The sequence below is a fragment of the Monodelphis domestica genome, chromosome 1 (assembly GCF_027887165.1).
Source record: "Monodelphis domestica isolate mMonDom1 chromosome 1, mMonDom1.pri, whole genome shotgun sequence".
NCBI classification, from domain to species: domain Eukaryota; kingdom Metazoa; phylum Chordata; class Mammalia; order Didelphimorphia; family Didelphidae; genus Monodelphis; species Monodelphis domestica.
Genome location: NC_077227.1, coordinates 670,618,430 through 670,643,383, shown reverse-complemented (window position 1 = coordinate 670,643,383; position 24,954 = coordinate 670,618,430). Strand labels below are relative to the sequence as shown.

Here is a 24,954-nt window from a genome sequence, read left to right as displayed (position 1 = left end):
TAGAGAATTCAGTTTATATTTTATGTACAATTAATTATGTAATTAAAATTCTTTGAAGCCATTTTCTTCCCCTTACTTAAAAAAATAATTATAGAATATTTATTAGTATCCCTTGAATTTCTAAAAATAGGATATTCAAAGTTTTATTTCTAGTCTATTAACCACCACTTCAACTTCCTACTTGGCTTTAGCCTATTTTCAGCTTCCTTGTTTTAATTTTATGGAAGAATTTAGGGGAGAAATCATACAATTTTAAGTACTTTGGGGAGACATTTAAAATTGTAAGGGAGATTTCATTGTGGTCATTTATTTACCTTCAGATCATCATGGCTTTAATTTCTTGAGAACACCAGATTTCTGGGTACAAGATAACTGAAGTTTGCTGTCCTGCATTTTATTCAGTTATTTCATTTACCAATTAAAATTTGCTTAGTTGGGTTTAATGGGCTTGTTCCAGGCATTAGGTTAATAGAATTTAGAGCTGGAAGGATCCTTAGGGGATCATCTAATCCATTCACCTCATTTTACAGATGAAGGAACTAAGACTCACAGGGCTAAGTGAGGTCATGCAGGTGAGAGAGTCAGCATTTTAATAAAGTCTTCTGACTCTAAATCCATTGTTCTTATCATTTCATCGTGGGACCACCTGTTTTAGGGTACAAAACACACTTGTCTTTTTATATATCTCTAATGTATTCAGGTGACCAGATAGACTTTTAAAGCAGCAGTTCTCAAAATTCAGTCCAGAAACTCTTGGTGATACCTGAGATCCTTTCAGGGACTCAGTAAGGTCAAACTGTTTTTATAACACTAAGATATTTTCATTTCTAACATGATGAATATTCATAAACATACATAAATGAAAGCAATTTGGGGGACCTTAAATTTTTTTTAAAACCCTTACCTTCTGTCTTAGAATAAATATTAACTATTCTATGACAGAAGAGGGGTAAAGACTAGGCAACTGGGATTAAATGATGAGTCCAGGGTCACACAATTAGAAGTAACTGAGGGCAGGTTTGAACCCAGGGACTTCTATTTCCAGGCTTCGCTCTCTATCTGTTGAGCTATCTAGCTACACTCCCTCAAAACATTTTTAGAAAGTCTGAGAAAACTGCTTATTAGATTTTAAAGTGAATGATCACCATTCCATAATATGGAATAGGATAAAGGCAGATAGATAGCAGAGAGCAAAGGGAAGATGAAAACATCCAATAATAAAAATGTAGGGAAAAATATATCTGACAGTGTTATCTTATCTAACCGTGTTAACAAATTACTTCTAGAAATGTGCTTTGTAGAACTCATTTTTAAAACGGAATGTGTCTTGTAATACTTCAAGGATCTATGCTTATATTGGTGCACATTTCTCCAAAGAAGAATATAATTGCACTACAACTTAGCAGAAGACTTCTAAGACTTGTTATGGCCAAAAAAACATATCATACTGCTGCCAAATGGGTGAGGAGACTCTCCAAAATGAGGGAGGCCAATCAGTCCTCAGTTAACTGAAATACAGTCCACCATTAGGCCAATACTCAAAAGCCTTCCTAGCTTGGGAGCACCTGCCAGTATTTGGGCTTTGCTGATAGCTATCTTGGACCCAGAATTATGTCCACACCACACCAGGTGTGCCCTATTCATAAGAGATGGACTATGTAGAGGAAAAGAGAAAAGAAGTCTGGGAACGATAGGTGTTTTCAGGCACTTCATCACTCTCGCCTAGACTACTTCAATAGCCTCCTAACTGGCCTCCTTGCATAAGACTCTTGTCCTCCAGTCCATTATCACATAACTGCTGAAATAATAATCATAGAGCACGGGTGTGACAGTATCACACCGCTCAGTGCTGGGCACAGTTGTTTAGTTTTTTTAGTCACGTCTGACTCTTCATGACCCCATTCGGGGTTTTCTTGGCAAGGATACCAGAGTAGACACCAGGCCATTTCCTTTTCCAGTCTGGCACAGAGTGTGCATTTAATAAATGTTGACTGACTGACTTTCAATCAACCTATTTCCTCTAAAATAAAAATAAAAACTGTTTTCTCCCACATTTTCCTTTGGGGTCTCCAAAACACTGAGATGCTTACTGATCGACTGAAAAGCTTTCAGCTGAAGGAAGGATCAGACTAGTATCAGTTTTGTACCAGAGAGAAGCACCAGGACCAAAGGATAGAACTTGAAGAGAAGAATGTAGTCTTGAGACAAATTTAAATCTGTGTTTTAGAAAAAAATTTACTAACAATTAGTCCTACTAGAAAGTAAAAAGGATTTCCTTGGGAGGGAGGGAGTTCTTCCTGAATTAGGTCTTCAAGAAAAGGTAAAGTGATTTCTTACTGGCTTATGTTGTAGAGGGAATTCTTTACTAAGGTATAGATTGGACAAGATGGACCTTGACTTTCCTGTGAACTTGGAAATTTCACAATTTTATAATTCTGAAAACACTTGACCCCCAAATTTAAGTAACCAATGTAAGTGGTACCCCAAATGAACTTTCCTCCATCCTGGCACCACACTGGCTCTTACGTGGCCTATGGACGTCCATCTCTTGTGTCCCTTTCCTCCTTCCTGACTATACTTGCTACTCACCCTGGGCCATGTCAGTTAGAAAACCTGTGGCATCCAGATGGGCCCCTCTGAACCCTGACTTATACATGACATATATGGAATTAACACTAAGGAACAGAACCATGAGGAAAGTATTCCTCTTTGTCTTCTCTAAAGTGGAAATGGATAGTTAAGCCTTTACCTGACCCTCAAGTTTGTGACCATTTGCTTCTGTAAAAATAAATTTAATCCTAAAGCTTGGTTACAAAAATGACTGTGTAAACTGGGCAATGACTCGGGATTATTATAACAGAGATAGCTCCTCATGTTCTCTCTCCACCCCAAGAGCCCCCCAATAATGTTTGAGGAGGTCTCAGAATCATTGAATCTAAAAGTTGGAAGGCCATTGAGTTTAATGCCTACCCACCCCCAAATCCTCTCAATAACAGGCCCAACAAGTGATTCAGCAGCCTTTGTTGAAAGACATCTAGAGAAGGGGAATCCCTTCCCCCCAACCCCCCAGGGTTCCTAGTTCTCAGTTTCCAAGGGGCCAGGCTAGGGTAAAGGAGAGGACAGAGGCACAGACATAGGCCTGCTATAACAACAGGCCTCGCCAGGTCACCATGGGAAAAACAGCCTTGCAAATAACAGGTTAGTATTCACAACTTAGAGTAGTTATCAAGCTGAGATGAGGTTTTGTTTTAAAACAAAATCCTCAAGTATAGGGATAATGGAAGACAAAGTCTACATATTTCATACCTTTCCTTCCAGAAGGAATGATTAGCGGAGGTTGCCTTTTAAGCAGCAAGAATAGTCTTTCTGCAGATTTTAGTTGCTTCAGCATTGTTAAACCGACATTGGTAGTGAAAAAAACCTTCCCTGAAATATACTCAACCTAAGGAAATAGAAAAATACAGATGCTATTACTCTAGTACTTGAAATTAAGTACCCGTTTCCTTTTTTATTAAGCAGACATACATATAAAATTTATGAGAAACACAAGTCAGATATTTAAGTATTAGATTCAAGAGATAGAAATAAGAACAATTATTCACCTTTGTATGGGAATTAACAGAGGTTAAATAACTTGCTCAGTCACATACCTACTAATTGTGTAAGATGGTATTCAAACCCAGGCCTTCTGATTTCAAGTCCAACATTTTATTCACTACATAATACTGCCTCTCAATATTTAATATTATTATTAATCAATAATATCATCAATCCTGGCAGTAGCTAAGAGTAAGGAAAGCCATCATTAAGAAATATGTGGACTGGGAAAATTAAGGCTCATTTAAGCTCATCATCAAACAAAAGTTTTCTACATCTGCTTGACTACTTTCTCAGAAGTTCTGCTAGAATTAGATCATAGAGACAAAAAGGATGGAATGTGACAATGGGAACTCTCTCCATGGGTCTATTCATCAGCTAACCTAGTCACACTTGTCATTGGGCTACAACGAGTCATCAAATTCATTTAAACGAAGAAAGATGCGTAATTTCCATGTTTTCTGAGTCAAGTGGAGTTAAGGGTTACCAATTTCGCACCATCTCAAAAGAATTAAGATAGAAGCTATTTTCTTATATGTACTTCAATAAACACATCCTTAAAATGAACAGTATTGGTGAAAATTTGAAAAGCATAGGTATAAGGAGAGGATAGAGATGCTCAGTTTGGTGAAAATATATAATATATAAAATGGTAATAATAGGAGAAAAGAGTGGAGAGGTAACGATAGTGGGAAAGTCTTAAATGTCAAATGTAGGCCAAAAAAACCCAATCACTGAAGATTTTTGAGCAAAAGAGGGATATGATCAGAGTTCTGCATGAGGAATATTAACATGGATTTTATGAAAGATGATTTGGAAGAGGGGGGAGAATGGACAATTGCTGGGAAGTTAAATACAAAAGTCCAAAAGATGGTAACGAGGGTCTGTACTAAGGTTGTTGTAAAGGGTAAAAAAGGAGGGGATGGAAGGGAGAAATATGGAAATAGAACTGAAAAGACATTGGAACTGATTGGATAGAAGGAAAGAAGGCACAAGTATTAGAGATAATTTAAAGATTCTAAACATGGTACCATGGACAGAAACTCTTAGGAGAGTCAGGAGGAATAAGAGATTCAGGGGCAAAGATAGTAACCTGGTTAGGGACAAGTTAAGTTTAAGGTACCAGTAAAATATGAACCTTAAGAGGTCAATAAGATTTTGGAAATAAAGATTTTGGAGTCATGTGCATGTAACTAATAGTTTAAGGGGTAGGAATGAATGACACTGATGAGAAAAAATTTAGGACAGAAAAAAAGGGCCGGGCTTAGACCCTGGGGGAATAGCCACATTAAGGACTTAGAAAGAAGATGAAGGACCAGTGAAGGGGGCATAAAAGGAAAAGTAGAAGATAAGAAGTGAACCAGTGGAATTAAGGTGAATGAGAAGAAAATATCTAGTAGGAAAAGGTTGTCAAAAATATCAGCTGGAGAGGTCAAGAAGAATGAGGACTGGAAAAAAAGCTACTGAAGTGGGTAATTAGGAAAACAGGTTGAATAAAGGCATTGGGGACAATTTGCAAAGGAATGGGTTCACAATGAATATCGAGGAAGCAAAAGCATCAGGTATTATTTTCATTAAGTTTATGAGATGGAGGCTGAACAGGAAAGAGTCACTGGTGAGGGGAAGAAGATGCAGGAGGGAGAGGTGACTGCTAGAAAGAAGTTTGGGGTAAGAATCTGAAATGGGATAATGGGAATAGGGAGGGGATTAGCCTTATGGAAGATTATAGAGATACTGAATTTGTTGGTAATGATATTGAATAGTTTTAGGGAATGGAGGATGGATTAAGGGGGCTGAAACAAAGAAATCAGAGGATGGGGATTATCCAGGGTGGATGATTCATGAGTTGGGAAGAATAGCAATTCCAAGGGGCAAGAGCCATTTTATGAGTTGATGTGTGGTGTGGAACCCAATCAGATGGAATATAAATAAAAATGCTATAAATGAAGCAGAAGGAGGTTTTAGTGGGTAATATACATGGGGACCAATGGGTGGGAAAGAATGGAAAATGGCAAGAGTAATGAGTAATAGGGAGCTAAATGAAGTGAGTCAAATTGTTTTCATTTTCACTGCATTTCAAGCCCGGTTTATTTCTAACCCTCTGGGTCCTGGTAGGGGTTCTTTTTGCTGGCCTGAAATTGCACTTGTTAGCAGTGGCCCCAGGTTAACTAAATTGGCTCCAGTTCATTCCTGGTTATTAAGACTCCTGTTAATTCTGCATCCTTAGAAAGCTAGAGGGGTCTTAGACCTAGATCAGTAGGTGTTTAAGTAGCTCAAGGTGGCGTCCAGGACAAAACAAGATCTCTAGGCTCAGAGGTCTGGAAACTCTATGCTGATGTCCTGAGTTTCATGCCTCCAGTATTCTCAGGACTAGTTTTTCTTCAGGCTGATAAACTCAGTGTTTAACAATGTGAATGCTCAGGGAAGCATCATGCTGGCATCAGATGAAACCCTGATAGGGCAGATAAAAGGGAACCGGCACTAGTAACAAAAAAATTAAATGCTGTCACTTTCACTGAAGAAGGGTGACTCAGAATAGGACAGTTAAGTGTCTGAAGGAATACATGAGATATTTAAGAGTCAATGTTTAGGAGCCAGGAAAGTATCTGTTAAAAAATTCAGATTTACTACCCATAGAGTTTAATGTTCCTTCCATCACTAAGAATGTACAGTTTTCCACAGATGTAAAAATGAGCATAGTATCAAAGAATGTACAATTAGAAGGGGCCCTAGAAAATACCTAGTATACCCATTCATTTTTGCAGGTGAGAAAACTGAGGCCCAGAAGCATTAAATAATTCTCTCAAGGGCACACAAAGTAATAAGTAAAAGAATTTTGATTTAAACTTAAGTTCTCTGAATAAATCATTACATCCCATTGCTGTTCTGACACAAAACCTCTAAATATTGTAATTTTAAAAGTGCAAACAAGGAGGCAGCTGGGTAGTTCAGTGGATGGAGAGCCAGGCCTAGAGATGGGAGGTCCTGGGTTCAAATCTGACCTCAGACACTTCCCAGTTATGTAACCCTGGGCAAGTCACTTAACTCCCATTGCCTAGCCCTTACCACTCTTATTGACTCCAAGACGGAAGGTAAGGGTTTAAAAAATAAATAAATAAAAATAAAAGTGCAAACAGAAATAGGAATTGAGTTAAATGATTAACCAAAATATACCTGCTATTAAAGACATATTGAAAAGAGCAGAGTGTCTTATTCAATAGATCACCAGACCTAGAGCCAGAAACACAAATTCCAAATTTATCTTCCAAACTTAAGTCTCTGTGACTCTGGGCAATCACTTAACTTTGGAGACCATTAGTTTCCTCTTCTATAAAACAAGTGTTATAACATTGTGATGTAAAGATCACAAGAGAAAAGAGATGTGAAATGCTTTGCAAACTTTGAAGTGCTATATAATATATGACAGTTATTATTAATAGCTTTTAATCCCATGGCATATACTGCCAAGTTAAAATATTCAGAGGGGCTACATTAAATATTTTATAGGGAATAAATTGATTAAATATTTTCTGATCCTGTAAAACACTGTAAACATCTTATTAGTGAATATGTTCAAGCACATAAAATCCTTAAATGCTCTAATTTATTCTAAAGGAAATTCATCATCAAATTTGCAGAGAGCTTTAAATGATGTTTCATTTGATCCTCATAATGTTATTAATTTTGCCAATTTACAGATGAGGAAAGCAGGCAAGTAACCTGCCTAGGATCACACAACTAGTGTCTGATACAAGTTTTGAACTCAAAGTTCCTGATTCCACATTCAGAACTATTCACATTGAACCTTTTTCATTGAAATTCATATTTATTTTCTATTATAAAGGAAAGGGGGCAGGGGAAATAAGCATTTTTATAATGCCTACTACTTGCCAGGCCCTGTGCTAAGTGCTTTACAAATATTTTCATTTGATCTTCACACCCACCCTGGGAAGCAGATGCTATTATTATCCCCATTTTACATCTAAGGAAACTAAGGCAAACAAAAGTTAAGTGACTTGCCCCAGGACATCCAGCTAGTAAGTGACTGTGATGGGATTTGAACTCAGGTTGTCCTGGCTCCAGGTTGCCTCAAAACATTTCTAAGGAAATGGCAGAATGGCAGTAAGTCAATCCAGAAGTCCCTCAAAGGATTTGTTTAGAAGAAACAGTGTAAAGGCTCAAAATCGAAAAGAACACCATGAGGGCAGACTCAGAAATGTTGAGTACATTCTAAAAACAAATGTCAGAAAAATGACTTCCTTCAGTCAACATCAGGGCTAAGGCCTGACCCGCCTTCCTCTTCTGCAGCTGAAAGAACTAAACCAAGATCCAGGGAGGAAAGCATCAATGGCAACAGAAACCAGCTGCTAAGCTTTCAGCTTCCTAACTGATCATTTATTTTAGGCACAAGACTGAAGGAAAATGTGCCAGTGAGTGTATTTTCATCCTAATATTTGCTGCTTGAAAACTTATTTAGATAGATATAGCTTGTTTTCCTCTATTTGGGAAGAAAGCCCAAGTCAAGCTGATTTTATGTCTAGCACTTTCAAAAATGATACAACAGTGCTGTTATCCAAGTGCTAATGCTTTGAGGCGGCTGACATTTTTGCTTTTATCCTGAGAACCACAGATTCAAGTCCAACCCAGAGGGTCAAGTGGAGAAGCAAGCCAAGATGCATAAGATGGGGGAGCAGGTTCCAAGTTTGGGGTCAGGTCTTGGGACTTCATAAAGGCAGTAAACTCCCAGAGTGCAAATTTCCTGCATAGATACAGCAACGCGGCATGTTTTTCACTTAATGTCTTTGATGCCTGAAGGGCCAAGAAGGGACAGAGCTAGTTCATGGTTGCAAAGACAGTAGGAGTCAGAGGTGGGACCTGAACGTCGGTCTTCCTGACTGTAAGGCAAGCCCTCATCTATTTGTCCAAGCTGCTTCGTGTGAAACACACAGGGGGTATTATTTTTAGCATTTCATATATTAAAAGGTAGAATTTGGTCTGAAGTGGTTTTAAAATAATCTCTAATTTGCTAGCTGTCCTGGGTGCCAAAAAACAGGATTGATATATTTATTTCAGTTCAACTAAGCAGTGAAAATTTAAAAATAATCCCTGCCTCCCCCACCCTGGTGGGAGCATTATGCTGAGATGAGTCAATTAAAAAAAATAAAAAAGAAGAAAGAAGGAAAGCATCCAATCCATCAAGTTTTACAGGAACTAACTCCACAAACTTAAATAATCAGCCTGATTCACTGTCCTAATGACAGATCCCTGGCTTTAGGACTTTTCCATGGAGCTTAACTTGGTGTCTTCCATATTATTAGTGCTCAAATACTAAATAATGAGGCAGCTAGGTAGCCCAGAGGATAGAGCCCCAGGTCTAGAACTGAAAGGACTTGGGTTCAAATATGGTGCCTGAGAACGTGTTTGTACAAAAATATTTATAGTTCTCCTTTTTTGGTGGCAAAGAATTGGATACTAAAGGGATGCCCCTCCAATGGGCTATGGCTGGACAAATTGTGGTATATGATGGTGATGGAATACCATTGTGCTCTAAGGAATGATGAACAGGATGATTTCAGAAAGAGCTGGAAAGACCTACATGAACTGGTGCAGAGTGAAATTAGCAGAACCAAGAGAACATTATGCACAGTAACTGAAATATTGTGGAATGGTCAAATGTGATAGACTTTGCTATCAAAAGGGATAGATGCAGTGATCTAGGACAATTCTGAGGAACTTAGGAAAAAGAAAGCTATCCAACTCCAGAGAAAGAACTGTTGGAATAGAAATGCAGATGAAAACATATGATTTATCACTTGTTTTATTTGGGTACATGTTTTGGGGTTTTGTAAGATATTTCATTTACAAAAATGAATAATATGGAAATATGTTTTGTATGATGACACATGTTCAGATTGAATTGCTTGTCAGTTCCAGGAGGGAGGAAGGCAGAAGGGAGGAAGACAATATGGATCATATAACTTTGGAAAATTTATGTGGAAATTTGTCATTAAAATGAACAATTAAAAAAAATAGCATCAGATAATCCTAGCTGTGTGACCCTGGGCAAATCACTTAATCTCACTACCTAGGCCTTACTGCTCTTCTGCCTTAGAATTGATACTAAGATAGAAGATAAATAAGGACTTTAAAGGGGAAAAAATACTACATAAATGAATGTGAGAGAAAACAATGCTTATTTCTTATAATAATCCTTTAGGCATTCCTAGACTGAGTAAACTCATGATATTTAATTTTTCAGGTTAAGTAATCCCAACTGTTTTAAAATTTTTATTCTTTGATCATTTTTGTTGCATTTCTTTGAACCTTCTAAAATTTTTCCACATGTCTTTTATAATTCAGTGGCCAAACAACTATTACCAGTCTAATGAGGCTTTCATCAGTGCTACTGAATAATGGTATTTTTCTAGCTGCACAACAACAACTTTAAATTCTAGAAACATAAGTCACATTCTGTCATGATGTTCTAATGTTACCCATGACCTCCAGAAGTACCCTCTCTTCTATGGCTCCTCCAAAGAGGAGTTTCTTGAGGGTTAGGTAACTACATTTATATGTCCCTACCTTTCTGAATGTTCCTGGCCTTTAGAATAAGTGCAACACATAGTATATATATTCAATTTGTGCTGTGATTTGTGGATCTTTTGGTATTTGCTGGCTTGTTTTTTCCTCCTGAGAAAAAGTGATTTGGTTGGACAGCTGTTTTTTATCTATCCAGATGATCTCTGGCAAGTTTTTAATTATTCTGTCTACCTGTCCACTAACTGTTCCCCTTTTCTCACCCTACCCTTTCATATCTATGCATTAGCTCATGTTGTTACTGATGCCTGAAATCTGCCACTCTCAACCCCAATTTATTAAGCTTTGAGGCCCAATTCAGATGCCATCTGTTCCATGAATCCTTCCCTGACTTCTTTGACTCCCAAGGTAAATGGAATCTCAAATTTTTTGTAGCACTTGGGACTTTTCACTACATTACATCATCTATGTAGTCTTTTCCCACTATTAGATTATAAGTTCTACAAATATGGGTTTGAAGTAATAAAGACTCTGTACTCCCAGGGCACTATATTATGTAGATGAGTAAAGTTTGTTGAATTAATGAAAATAGAATTCACTGGGCCTGAATAATATATTTACTTTGCAAACAGCCAACTCCAGTTCATCCTCCATTCAGCCAGCAAAGTGATTTTCCTAAAAAGCAGTTGGATCATATCACCCTTCTATTCAATAAACTCCAGTGGCTCCCTATTGCCTTCAGGATCAGATACAAAATGGTCTGTTTGACTTTCAAAGTCCTTCATAGTCTTTCCCCCTCCTACCTTTCTTTGATCCAGTGACATGGGCCTCCTGGCTCTTCCATGACCAAAACACTCCATTTCTCTGCTCCCAGCATCTTCTCTGGTGGTCCACCATGCCTGGAACACTTTCCCTTCTACATTCTGACTAATGATCTCCCTTGCTTCCTTTAAGTCCCAACTAAAATCCCACCTTCTTCAGAAAACCTATCCCAGACCCTCCAGATTCTAGTGCTTTTCCTCTGTTAATTATTTCCTATTTATCCTATTTCTACCTTGCTGTATTTATTTGTTTACATGTTGTCTCCCTCATTAGACTATAAGCTCATTGAAAGCAGAGACTTGCCCATGCCTCTTTTGTATCCCCAGTGCTTAGTAGATGCTTAAAAAATGTTGATTGATTTATTGATTGGTTTATCATCTGCAGTCCCCCTGGAAAGCTTTGGTGCAAATATAAAAATCAAATCTTTTGGATTTGAAGTCATAAGACTTGGATTCAAGCCCTTTGTGACTTTGGGCAAATAACCATATCTCCCCAGTCTTCAGTTTCCTTATCTGTTGGATAATGGAGTTGACCTCCTATGACCAAATCTAGTATACACTGATGGACCTGGAGTCAGGAAGACTTGAGTTCCAATCTATCCTCTGACATTGGACAAGAGTCTCAACCTCTCTATGCCTTCATTTATTTATCTGTAGAATGCAGATAATCATAGCACCTATTTCCTGGGGTTGTTATAAAGGTGAATGACAATCCACTTCAGATGGGGACTAAGCCCCTAGCCTAAGCAGAGTGACTCTTCTAGTCTCCAGAAGCCTCTCCCAGTATATCACACCCTCCTTCGGAGGATCGAACTTGGAACTTTCATAGAGTCACTGGCTTCGGCCTGGGCTTAGTTCCCATCTGAAATGGATTGTCATTCACCTGAGGGTCTGTCACGCAGCCTGAAACTGCTAGCCTGGGATTCCCTTCAGGATAGATTCCCACGGGAACAAGTACAAACTTTGGGGTCTCCAACCTACAAGATAGTCTCGAAACTTGGGGTTCACCAGACCCACTAGGCCACAAGTTTGGGGTTCCTAGGTTCCATGTTGACAACATCCATGGTCCTCTGAGTTTCTTCAAGAGGAGAGTATGGATTTGTTTTGCAAAGTTCCACTCTATGTGTTGCTTCCATTAGAATGTAAGCAAGGGCTTTGAAGGCAGGAACTGCCTCACTTGCTTTTTCATTTTATTTTTATAACACTTTCTGTCTTAGAATCAATCCTATGCATTGGTTCCAAGGCATTAGAGCAATAAGAACTAGGCAAATGGAGTTAAGTGACTTGCCCTGAGTCACACAGCTAGGAGGCGTCTTGAGGCCACATTTGAACCTGGGACCTCCAGTCTCTAGACCAGGCTGTCAGTCAACTGGGCCACCTAGCTGCCTTCTGCTTGCTTTGTTTTGCAGCTTCAGCTCTTAGCCTGGCACATAGGTAAAACCAGGTGCTTCATAAATGCTTCTGTCCTCCTCCCAAGTATGGATGCCTATAATCAAGTAACAACTTGAGGAATGCCTGGCCTGTGCTCAGAACTAGTGGAGGGAGGAGTTCCGGTTCACGCAGAGGCCCCGCCCCCAACGCACGCACGCAGCACGCCTGTGCCGAAGGGCGGAGCCGTGTGGGGGCACTCACCTCCGTCGCTGCTAGACGGGCTCGTACCTCTTGCATTAAGAACGGCTCCAGGCCGCGGCCTGCTGTACAGAAATACCGAGCTCCATCCTGAGGCGATGGCCAGGATCCCTTCGGGGATGATGACCTCTCCTCGGGTGCCGGGGCCGACATGGCTCCGCACGGAGATGGGGTCCGAGTACCCTGCGGAGGAACGGGGCCGCGGGACCCCACCTCTCTCGGGTCACGTGTCGCTCTGGTGCGCACCGGAAGAGGGAGAATCGAGGGAGGGGCGAAGGGAGGGAAAAGAAGAGGGAGGAGGAATGGAGAGAATAGGGGAGAAAGAGGGAGGGGGGGCAAAAAAGGTAGAGGAAGAGATTGAGAAAGGGAAGGCAATTGGGGAAGAGGGAGGAGAGGGAGAAGAAATGATATGGGAAGGGGATGGCAGAGGGAGGAGAATTCTATCAGCTGCTTACCCTGGAGTGAGAAGGAAGACCTGGGACCTCTGGTTGCCTGGAGAGAATTCAATTCTAGGAACATTTATTAAACACCTACTGTGTACACAGCCCTGAGCTAGGCCTTAATGCTCTTGGGAACAGTATATTAATGGCCCACTCACCCACTCCTCAAGTAAAAACAGGGTTCTTAACTTCTTTTTTTCTCTTACTATCGTGGCTCCATTGTAAGTTTAGTGAAACCTGTGGACTCCCGAGAATGTTTTAAAATACATAAACTAAAACTCAGTACATAGAATTACAAAGAAAACCAATTGTATTGAAATTACGTTATTGAAAAAAAAAATTTAATTTGTACCATTATTGCATTTATTACTACTATATTATATGGAACTTTTAAGTTTTGCAGAGCATTTTGTAAATTCTCATTTTTATCCTCTGAGTGCTGGGAGGGTGGGTCACACAGCTAGTAACTGTTTGAGGCTAGATTTTAACTCAGGTCTTCTTGATACCAAATCCAGTACTCTATTTACTGCACCTCTAAAAAGAAACACTTCTGCAGAACTTCACTAAATTCCTGCTGTGTATTCTGGACTTGTTCCTGACTCCCTGCAGATATCCAGGCCATTGTAGAATATTACCTTTCTTCCCAATAGTTCTATCCATTCCCTTCTTTCCATTCACACAACCACCATCTTGATGCAGAGCCTTCTCATGTTTCCTCTTCTCAGTGAATAGGAGGAATCCAATTCATCCTCCTCTCAGATGCCAAAGTGATTCTCCTAAAGCACAGGTTTGACCATGCCATCCTTTTCTCTTCTTAAAAAACTCTAGTGCCTCCCTATTGTAATGGTTAAAATTTAGGGTTTGAGACTGAATAATAATTATTGGTCGCCAAGGATTTTATTTATAAAATCCTAAATGAAACACTCAAGTCAGAATGGAGTTTATAGTGATTTAATTACAACAGGAGGAAAAAATTATTGGAGGGAGAGAGAGAGAGAGAGAGAGAGAGAGAGAGAGAGAGAGAGAGAGAGAGAGAGAGAGAGAGAGAGAGAGAGAGAGAGAGAGAGAGAGAGAGAGAGAGAGAGAGAGAGAGAGAGAGAGAGAGAGAGAGAGAGAGCGAAGGAAAGGAGTTTAACTCAAAAACTGCTCTGGCTCAGGATGAGCCAAGGTGGGAGTCTAAGGCCTTGGAGAGCCAAGGCAGAGAAGGGAGTCAGTTCTTATCAATCGTGACAGATCTGAAGGGAACCTACTGCCAGGCTCCTCCAAGCTCAAGCTCCAGGATAGAACTGGCCTCTAGACCACAACATAGGAAGTGAAGAGAACTCCAGAGGCTGTCCTCTACCTCACTTCCTGCGTCTCACATGTGCCAATGGTGGCTCAAGCTTGGCTTAGGACAGCCCAGGGGGGCAGTTAGTTGTTTCTGATTTGTCATTAGCTAGCACATGTCTGTGTAGTGTGGGTGTGCACATTCCTGGGTGCTAGACCAAGCAAGACGGAGAGAATTTAAAAATCACACTACTAAGACCAAATAGAAAATCCTTTGTTGTATATTTAAATCTAGTCTGTTCCTACCTTTCTAGCATTCTACTTTATTCCTTTCCATGTACTCTATGATCCATATACACTGGCCTACTTGCTGTCCTTTACCAATCACACCCCATCTCCTGATGGTGTTTTGCATTGGCAGTACTCCATGCCCAGAATGCTCTTCCACCTCTTCTCTTCTGATAAGCTTCTATGGTTTCCTTCAAGATTTAGCCCAAATCACAGTACCTTGTTTTTGAGATTGTTATATTTGCACTATATTTTCTTGAATGTGCATAGTTATTTATATATTGGGTGCTCAGGGAGGGGTAATATCTCTGGTATGGAGGGCTTGTCGTGCCCTTCTAGGGCAGCTCTCCAGCCTCAGACCCTCACCTGACACCCAGCTCTCACTTGTGGCTCCCAGTAGCTGCTAGCATGCGGCAGTGGCCACACCCTGGGCAACGGCTTTGACAGGCCGGCTAAACCTTGTGAGGGTAGCCATCAGGTCGACGTCGACACCTGGTGAACTAGGGCTTTGCTCACCCAGCATGTGAGGACTGCTTCGGCGGAACAGGTGGAGGAAACCAAAGGGAAGGTTCAACGGCTGGGATGGTGATGCATCAAGGCACTGTGGAGTGCTTGGGGCGTGTTGGAGCACAAAGGACAACTCGGCCATCCAATGCAGCTGAGGAAGTCTCCAGGTGTAACGACTTTTCGTGCCAATGGACCCAGGCTTCCAATGCCGAGAGAGTGGGACTGTCTCTGTGCATCGACTTTTCCACTTAAATCTTCATGCACAGGTGTCTTTGTGTACAAAAACGCACAAAGACAATCGTCTTCCTTGGTTCGAGAGACAACCAACCCCAGTTAGATCTATAGATCCAACCCTAATCTCTCTTGAGCTCCATTTTACATCATTAAATGTCTTTTGGACATCTTGAATTGGATGACTACTAAGCATCTCAAACTCAACATGTCCAAAACAACTCATCTTACCCATACTTTAAACCTTTCTTTATCTCAAATTTCCCATTACTGTTGACGATGCCATCCTTAAATTCATTTAAACTTGTGATATTGATACAGTTTGACTTCGTATCCTAGACTTTATTGGTATCTGTCGCTTAGTGCTGAATAAATGCTTGTTGACTGATTTATTGACTAAGACACTGGGATAGGGGATAATTTAGAGATGGAAGGGACTTTAGAAGTTATCAAGTAATTTTATAGCTATGGAAACTAAAACCTAGGGAAATAAAGTGATTTACTTGCCTAAGGTTGGTTAGAAAGGAAGTGGAAGAATCTGGATTTGAATCTAGGACCTTACACTCCAAATTCTGTATTTTTTCTATTCTGCCTCCCAAAGCTTAAGTGAGATATGATCCTTGCCCTGCTTCATCCTCCAGCCTAGAAAGCTTTCCCAGCACATAGAGCAGAAAGGTTTTGGATGTTAGGAATCTCCAGTAACAATAGTTTCATTTCAATTCAAGGAAAAACTGAAAACTCATGTCAACATGGAAATCTAGAGATCCCCAGTTTATTTAGTTGGAGTGTGGAAACCCCAGGTTTTGACTTTTCTCACGGGAGAGTTTCCCCCTGAGGGAAGGTCCCTCTTCACCAGACAGTGAATTTCCTGGTAGTTTGGGTGGGAACAGCAAATCCCATCCAATGTTAAACATCCCTTTTGTCCCAATGGTTTCTTCCCCCTAGGCTAAAGTCCATGACCAAGGTGACCCAGCCCTAGGCTGAGTCTTTCCCTTTTGTGTCCATTGTGGGGCCCCAGCCCCTCACTATTATTCCTGTCTGGAACTTCTCATTTTCCTTTCCCACCATTGTAAAGTCAATCAACTGTCCCTCTAATCCTAAAGCCCCCAGGTCATCTAGAGTGGTACATAGGTTCCCCAAGTTCTTTTGTTCCTCGGAGTCCATCCTGAGTCGGTGGCACTCCCAGGGGCTGGTGACCAGAGCGTCTTGACTCCGGTGCAGTCTTGGAAATCAGCTCTGTTGTCGTAGTAGCAGCGCTAACCCCTTTTCCCTTGATTAAAGAGTGATTTTGACTATTTAATAGTTCTGTGTTTTTCCTAGTTGACACTCATTAAGTATGTAAAACACTATACTAGGCTCCAGGAATACAAAGGTCCTTCCCCTCAAGCAAACTACATTCTACTGGAGAAGGGGAGAGGGAAAATATAGAGTAACATGGGCATTTAATCCAAAGTATGGCCTGACAAGGGCAAAAGAAAGGTCTAGACCATGACTCCATAGGAATTTTAAAAGAATACTTTCAACTGGGCAAAGTAAGGGTAGGTGGCACCTGAGTATGCTCATCATGGAAGGAAGAAAAGGATTCTGAAAGCAGAGATGGAGGAAGTATATCCTATGTTCAATGTTAATGCCCATGCATGTCAAGTTTTGGGGGGGAAATGTGGTTTACTTTGGCTGGAATGCAGAGTACATTACAACAAATCAATGAAAAGGACAAGTCTAATGTCACAAGAATATGAGTTCAGCATTAGGTATGTTAAATTTTAAGTATGAACAGAAAAAACAAACAAACAAACATCTGGAGAGGTTCCCCTGATCAGAATTCTTTGGCTAGAGTTCAGTGTAGAAACTAGAGAACAAAGAAGTCAATCAGTCTACTCTGCCACCTCTGATTTTAGAGATGGAAAAATTGAGACCCATAGAGGTTAAATGACTTGTCCAAGGACACACAGGTATAGAAATGAGAACAAATTATATATATATATATATATATATATATATATATATATATATATATATATATATATATATATATATATATATATATATATATATATGTATGCATGTATGTATGTATACTACACATAGCATGTATATGTATGTTACCTGTAGAGAAATGGGAACAATTGAGATATATCACTGTGACAGTTTAGAAGGAGAAAAGAACATGGTGCAGGCAGATATCTTGTAAAAAACCTCTCTTTAGTAAGACAGATGATGAACCAACAAAGAAGCCTGAAAAGGAACAGACATCTCATCAGCACTCTTGATTTCTGGAAGGTGGAACAATATAAATTTCTCCCAAAGCTTTTTTTTTTTTAATAGAGGATCCAGATTTTTCATTTTCCATCAGTAGTTCTGCTTGGTTTTGATTCCACAAGCATCATATCCATCTCTTTCTGCCTCAACCCCACTCATTTTTGTGTATTATCTTCCTCATTAAATTTGTAAGATTCTCTGGAAGGCAAATACTTGCCTTTCTTTTATTTGTTTTTTTATCTTCAGGGCTTTACATAGTGCCTGGCACATAGTGGGCACTTAATAAATGTTTATTGACTATAAGAGGAAAGTGTCAGTATGCAGGAGGGGTGTGTGGTTAACAGTATTGAAAGCTACAGAACGGTTATGGGAGGCGGAGACTTCATGGGATTTATCAATCAAAGGAATCATTGTCATCTTTATAGAGAGCAAATTTCATTAGAACTGTGTGTTCAGATTTTAGTTTGCAAGGAGTTGAAGAGTAAGTAGATTATGAGAAAATGGAAGCCAAATGTATAGATAACTAGAATTTTAGCCATGGAAAAGAGAAGGGTCAAAGGGAGATTTCTTAAGAATGAGAGAGAGCTACCTATCTCATAGGATTTTGAGGATCAAATATGGTATTTGTAAAGTGCTTAGCACAGTGCTTGGCATATAGTCAGTGCTATATAAATGTTAATTATTACATATTATGTCTATCCATGTTTGTAGGTAAACCAATATATAGGGAGAAATTCAAGATAAGAGAGGATGATTGATGAGTCAAGGTTCCAAAAGAGACTGGAAGTGATAGGACAAAGAAGATAGAGAAATTTGCTTTGGCAAAGAGAAAGGCTATTGATTCTTTAAGACTTCAGCAAAGAAAGAAAATATGTAGAGGTTTTGAGATTTATAGTAGAGATAAGGGAGCTCACAATGTGTGGCCTCAATTTTCTTGGTAAAGTAGGATGTGAAATTAGCTGCTGAGAGAGGGAAGGGAATTTGTTGGGACTCTAGACAAAGGAGAAGGTTTAAAACAAGGATAGAACAACAATTTCTCTACTTTGGCATAGAAGTCCAGCATACCCTTTTAAGAGTTAAGTAATTTTTCATTATTGTTATTTTAAATGTTTGTCTTTCTGTGTTATGTTAGCAGTAAAGTTCTTTTAAAACCTAAAGAAGGCCTGTTTGTTGATTTTAGGGGGCAATCAAGGGAGGATAAAAAATCTCATTACTATTGGAGAAGTGGGAAGAATAATAATAGCTTATCTTCATGTGAGAGATAAGAGGTACTAAGACCAGTGCCTGGTCTTAGGCAGCTGTCAGGACCTGGGCAGATGGTTGTCACTCAGTCTCTTCTATTATGCATACCACTCAATACCAAAGGGTAATATGGGATATTTGCCAAGCTTTGTATGCCTCTCATAGACTTTCAGAATAACTGGCTGCCATTCAGCCTTCAGCTTTCCCCTTTATCTGTAGTATCAACACTCTCCAATTAGTCTAGGTTTGAGGTCTGCATCATCTAATTGAATTGCATGGCTTGAGGTCCATATTGCATGTCATGGAAGGTCACTTAAAGACATTTTGTTTTTGTTCCAGATATGTGATTTCATCAGCATAGAGAATTTCTGGTGAAGAGACTCTTCCTACCAATACAGTCAACTATTGAACAACTTAAAAGTCCTCCAGTCTCCAAACTTGGCTCTCTGTCCACTGAGACATCTAACTGCCCCACAACTTAAAAGTCTTAAAGTATTTCCTGGAGTTGGGTGACTTATCCAGGGTCTGTCATACTGCTGCAATATATCAGAAGCAGGACTTGAACTCACATCTCCTTGACTCTAAAGCCAACTCTCTATCCACTTATCAAAACTGCTTCTTGAGGAGAACCATCACCTCTGCTGTCTGACAGAGTCACAGTCTGGGGAAATGGAGACTGCAAAGTAGCCCCCAGGGGGGGGAAAAAAAAACCTTCTGTGTGACTTCTCTCTCTAACTTCCCTTACTAATAGAATTGTTAGGATTATTATTCTCTCCCCAAAACAGGAGAAATAATATGGGAGCAAATAATTATAGGGTTAACACACATATATCCCACCTTAATCCCCCCCAGATTATTACACTAAAAGATTACATTCACAGAATGAAAACCTAAAGATTATTACCCATTAGCCCCCTCCTTTCCCTTCCACAGAGTTACATTCACTCCCATTACATGCCAGGCAAGCCAAGAACATCAATCACCTTCAAGCCCAGGTCCATAAGACACACTCCAATGATTTGTTACATAACAACCAAGCAACCTTGCCAGGTGCCTGAACCAAGCACAAGAAATACACAGCTTGGAAACTGAGGAAAATTTTCATCTGTCTTAAAGTACTCTTTAACTCTGTACCTAGCTACAAAATGTTTTGTTACCCATCTCCTAAGTAATTGTGATTGACTATGAAAGCTGACCAAAAGTAACAATAATTCTCCTAACTGGTCAACCCCTAGGTCAGGAGGGACTAACCTCCAAATCACCCTACTCATGTCATTTATCTCCATTTCTGTTGTAGCAACAATGTTTCTTAATTATCTCCTTAGGCTTTGAGTCTGTTGTTATGTTCTATGGAAACATGTATGTTGAAAAATGATTGGTGTGCCAGATAAGCATATACTCACTGAACCTATAAAATAAACCAACCTCTGTGCCATGGCAGAGCACTGTGTGATGCCTGACCTGGGACTAAGCATTCAATGCCTCTCATCCATTATTCTACTGAATCATCACACTTAGACAGAAGGACCCTCCCCTCTGAGAGGCTGCTGGCTCGGCTCTCAAAGGCTTCTTGAGGCATTTTGTAACATACTTTAATCAGAAGATTAGCAATTAATCAATGAAATAATTGTGTTTTCCCAGCCTGTGACCAAACCAGTTCCTGGGCCAATTTCCTAGTAGTAGGAAGAGCAAAATCCTGGAAGTTTGGATAGCCTGTTCTACCTGGTTCCTGGCCTGAGGGATCAAAGGTAAAAACCAATCAACCCAAGGCTTTTTTTTACTTACAAACCTACCCTAGGCCCTAACCTCAATCTCTACCTGGAGATTTAGCTTCATGTAATACCTGCAGCAATCCAGAGTTCTGTGCTTCTCTTCTGATTTTTCTTGGTCTATTCAAGTAGGACAGCATCTGGCATCAACTTGGCTCCCAGGTGACATTTCCAACCTGATCTCCATCTCTCCGTTCCTGTCTGACTAAGAGATGAGTATGTCTAATTAAGTTTCTGTACCTTTGACAGAAAGGGACAAACTTAGCCTTAGATGCAACAGAATCCTACTTTCAAATAATCAGCAACTGTTTATGAAATACCTTCTACATAGAATGTACTAATACTTGCTCTCAATGAGCTCACATCTTAATGGGAAAAATAAGTATATATAAAAATACATGCAGCACAAACATAAAATTAATACAGTCAGAAAGTAAATACAAGATACTTTGGTTGAGCCAGGATCCAAGTCTGAGTGTTAAAAGCCCTGGTAAAGGTACCTACCTTTACCAGTCTGTTTTCCTTCTCCCAATCCTTTCACTTGCAAGCTCTAGGCTCCATTTTTGGACCCAGTATTCTATTTCTGTGTGTATATCTCAGCTGGTACAGTGGTGAGAGTGATAGATCTAAAGTTAAGAAGTCTTCCAGGCCCAGAGACAGGGAGGTCCTGGGTTCAAATCTGGCCTCAGACAGTTCTTAGCTGTGTGACCCTGGGCAAGTCACTTAACCCCCATTGCCTAGCTCTTACAACTCTTCTGCCTCAGACTCAATACATGATACGGAGTCTGAGGCAGAAGGCAATAGTTTAAAAAAAAAAGTCTTAATATATTCATTAGCTGTGTGCTCCTGGGCAAGTCACATAATCTCTGCCTCGGTTCTCTCATCTGTAAAAATGGAGATAAAGATAGCATCTACTTCCCTGGTTGATACAGGTGAGAAGCAAATGCAATATTTTTAAAGTGTTTTGAAAACTTTAAAATGCTATATAAATGCTAGCTATTATTATTTTCCATCTATTGAATCTTAACCCTATTCATCTCCCTTCAGTATATATGTATTATCTGCCTGGTTGTGGTATCTATGTGATTTCATATTGGAAGTAGCTAGAGGCAGCTACGTGACTCAGTGGACAGACTGACTGCCAGGCCTGGAGTTGGTAGGACCTGGGTTCAAATGTGACCTTAGGCACTTCCTAACTATATAACCCAGTACAAGTCACCTAACTCCAATTGCCTTACCTTTACTGCTCCTTTCTCTCAGAATGGATACTTAGTATTAATTCTAAGACAGAAAGTGAGGGTTAAAAAAAGGTAGCTAAAGCTTAATTCCTAATTCTCCTAATGCAAAGTAATTACTTGATTGAGAGAATTCTCAATTTAATGAATAGTATTTACATACTTCTTTAAACAGAAATTTCTACAGTATGAGCAATAAATATTTTGTTTCTGTGCACCTAGTAAATTGACACTTCTATTTTTAAAGAAAGATTTGTACAAGTGGGAATTGTTGGATACAATCTATGCCAAATATAATATCGCCAGGCTTAGGAGCCTCTTGACATATATGTAAAAGAAGCACATGTCAATAGAAGAGTCTTGCTCACATGAATCCAAATCCTCTATTCATTTAACTTATACCACACTGCTTCCAGAAGAACAGAAGACAGCAGGGAGCCCACACAAATGATGTGGCATTGTTATAGACTGCTGGGCAACCAGAAAAGCAGACAAACAAATCCTTCATTTGAACACAGCAGAACAAAGGAATTATGCAGACTGTGAAATTAAGAATCAGAATTGCTTATTGCTCCTGACTGCCTCTACAAAACCATTATGACAGACAAGTTGCTCTGTTCAACCAATTTGTACCTGTAATAATCACAAGACCAACTTTGAATACAAATTCAGTTTAGCAAATGCTTATTGAACATGTCCTGTGTGCTAGGCACTATAATGAGAAATCAGAGTTAAAAGATTCCTTTTCTCATTCTCATTTTTCTTCACCTCTCTGTAGCTTTTTTTTTTTAAATATATTTTATTTGATCATTTCCAAGCATTATTCGTTAAAGACATAGATCATTTTCTTTTCCTCCCCCCCACCCCCCATAGCCGACGCGTAAGTCCACTGGGCATTAGATGTTTTCTTGATTTGAACCCATTGCTTTGTTGATAGTATTTGCATTAGAGTGTTCATTTAGAGTCTATCCTCTGTCATGTCCCCTCAACCTCTGTATTCAGGCAGTTGCTTTTCCTCGGTGTTTCCACTCCCATAGTTTATCCTTTGCTTATGAATGGTGTTTTTTTCTCCTGGATCCCTGCAAGTTGTTCAGGGACATTACACCGCCACCAATGGAGAAGTCCATTACGTTCGATTATACCACAGTGTATTAGTCTCTGTGTACAATGTTCTTCTGGTTCTGCTCCTCTCGCTCTGCATCACTTCCTGGAGGTTGTTCCAGTCTCCATGGAACTTCTCCACTTTATTATTCCTTTTAGCACAATAGTATTCCATCACCAACATATACCATAGTTTGTTCAGCCATTCCCCAATTGATGGGCATCCCCTCGTTTTCCAGTTTTGGGCCACCACAAAGAGCGCAGCTATGAATATTTTTGTACAAGTCTTTGTGTCCATTATCTCTTTGGGGTACAGACCCAGCAGTGCTATGGCTGGGTCAAAGGATAGATATTCTTTTGTCGCCCTTTGGGCATAGTTCCAAATTGCCCTCCAGAATGGTTGGATCAATTCACAACTCCACCAGCAATGAATTAATGTCCCTACTTTGCCACATCCCCTCCAGCATTCATTACTTTCCTTTGCTGTTATGTTAGCCAATCTGCTAGGTGTAAGGTGATACCTCAGAGTTGTTTTGATTTGCATCTCTCTGATTATAAGAAATGTAGAACACTTCTTCATGTGCTTGTTGATAGTTTTGATTTCTTTATCTGAGAACTGCCTATCCATTTCCCTTGCCCATTTATCAATTGGAGAATGGCTTGATTTTTTGTACAATTGATTTAGCTCATTATAAATATGAGTAATTAAACCTTTGTCAGAGGTTTCTATGAAGATTTTTTCCCAATTTGTTGTTTCCCTTCTGATTTTAGTTATATTGGTTTTGTTTGTACAAAAGCTTTTTAGTTTGATGTAGTCAAAATTATTTATTTTACATTTTGTGATTCTTTCTATATCTTGCTTGGTTTTAAAGTCTTTCCCCTCCCAAAGGTCTGACATGTATACTATTTTGTGTTTACCCAATTTATGTTTAAGTCACTCACCCATTTTGAATTTATCTTGGTGTAGGGTGTGAGGTGTTGATCTATTCCTAGTCTCTCCCACACTGTCTTCCAATTTTCCCAGCAGTTTTTATCGAATAGTGGATTTTTGTCCCAAAAGCTGGGATCTTTGGGTTTATCGTATACTGTCTTGATGAGGTCGCTTTCCCCCAGTCTATTCCACTGATCTTCCTTTCTGTTTCTTAGCCAGTACCAAATTGTTTTGATGACTGCTGCTTTGTAATATAGTTTTAGGTCAGGGACTGCAAGGCCCCCATCATATGTGTTTTTTTTCATTATTTCCCTGGATATCCTTGATCTTTTGTTCTTCCAAATGAACTTTGTTATGGTTTTTTCTAAATCAGTGAAGAAGTATTTTGGTAGTTCAATGGGTATGGCACTAAATAGATAAATAAGTTTGGGTAGGATGGTCATTTTTATTATATTGGCTCGTCCTATCCATGAGCAGTTAATGTTTTTCCATTTGTTCAGGTCTAGTTTTAGTTGTGTGGCGAGTGTTTTGTAGTTGTGTTCATATAGTTCCTGTGTTTGTCTTGGGAGATAGATTCCTAGGTATTTTATTTTGTCTAAGGTGATTTTGAATGGGATTTCTCTTTCTAGTTCTTGCTGCTGAGCTGTGTTGGAGATATATAGAAAAGCTGATGATTTATGTGGGTTTATTTTGTATCCTGCAACTTTGCTAAAGTTGTTGATTATTTCAATTAGCTTTTTGGTTGAATCTCTAGGATTCTTTAAGTAGACCATCATGTCATCCGCAAAGAGTGATAACTTGGTCTCCTCCTTGCCTATTTTGATGCCTTCAATTCCTTTATCTTCTCTAATTGCTACTGCTAGTGTTTCTAGTACAATGTCAAATAGTAGAGGTGATAATGGGCATCCTTGTTTCACTCCTGATCTTATTGGGAATGCATCTAGTTTATCCCCATTGCAGATGATATTAGCTGTTGGTTTTAGATATATACTGTTTATTATTTTTAGGAATGACCCTTCTATTCCTATGCTTTCTAGTGTTTTTAATAGGAATGGGTGTTGTATTTTATCAAAGGCTTTTTCTGCATCTATTGAGATAATC

The 24,954-nt window shown here is 39.5% G+C and overlaps 1 protein-coding gene across 3 annotated transcripts in view; it reads right to left on the bottom strand.

The window, feature by feature from the left end:
* THUMPD2 (THUMP domain containing 2) overlaps positions 1–24,954 on the bottom strand; it is a 275,888-nt gene that overhangs the window by 46,086 nt on the left and 204,848 nt on the right. The window contains exons 1-2 of one of the 3 annotated variants that reach the window (XM_056825863.1): positions 12,588–12,841; positions 3,307–3,442 (exon numbers count right to left, since the gene is read on the bottom strand). In XM_056825863.1, coding sequence (XP_056681841.1) covers positions 3,307–3,442; positions 12,588–12,737 — 286 coding nt within the window. In that variant the 5' untranslated portion in view covers positions 12,738–12,841. Of the gene's footprint in view, positions 1–3,306; positions 3,443–12,587; positions 12,842–24,954 lie in introns of those variants that run through there. The other 2 variants (XM_007476991.2, XM_007476992.3) reach the window with 2 other exon arrangements.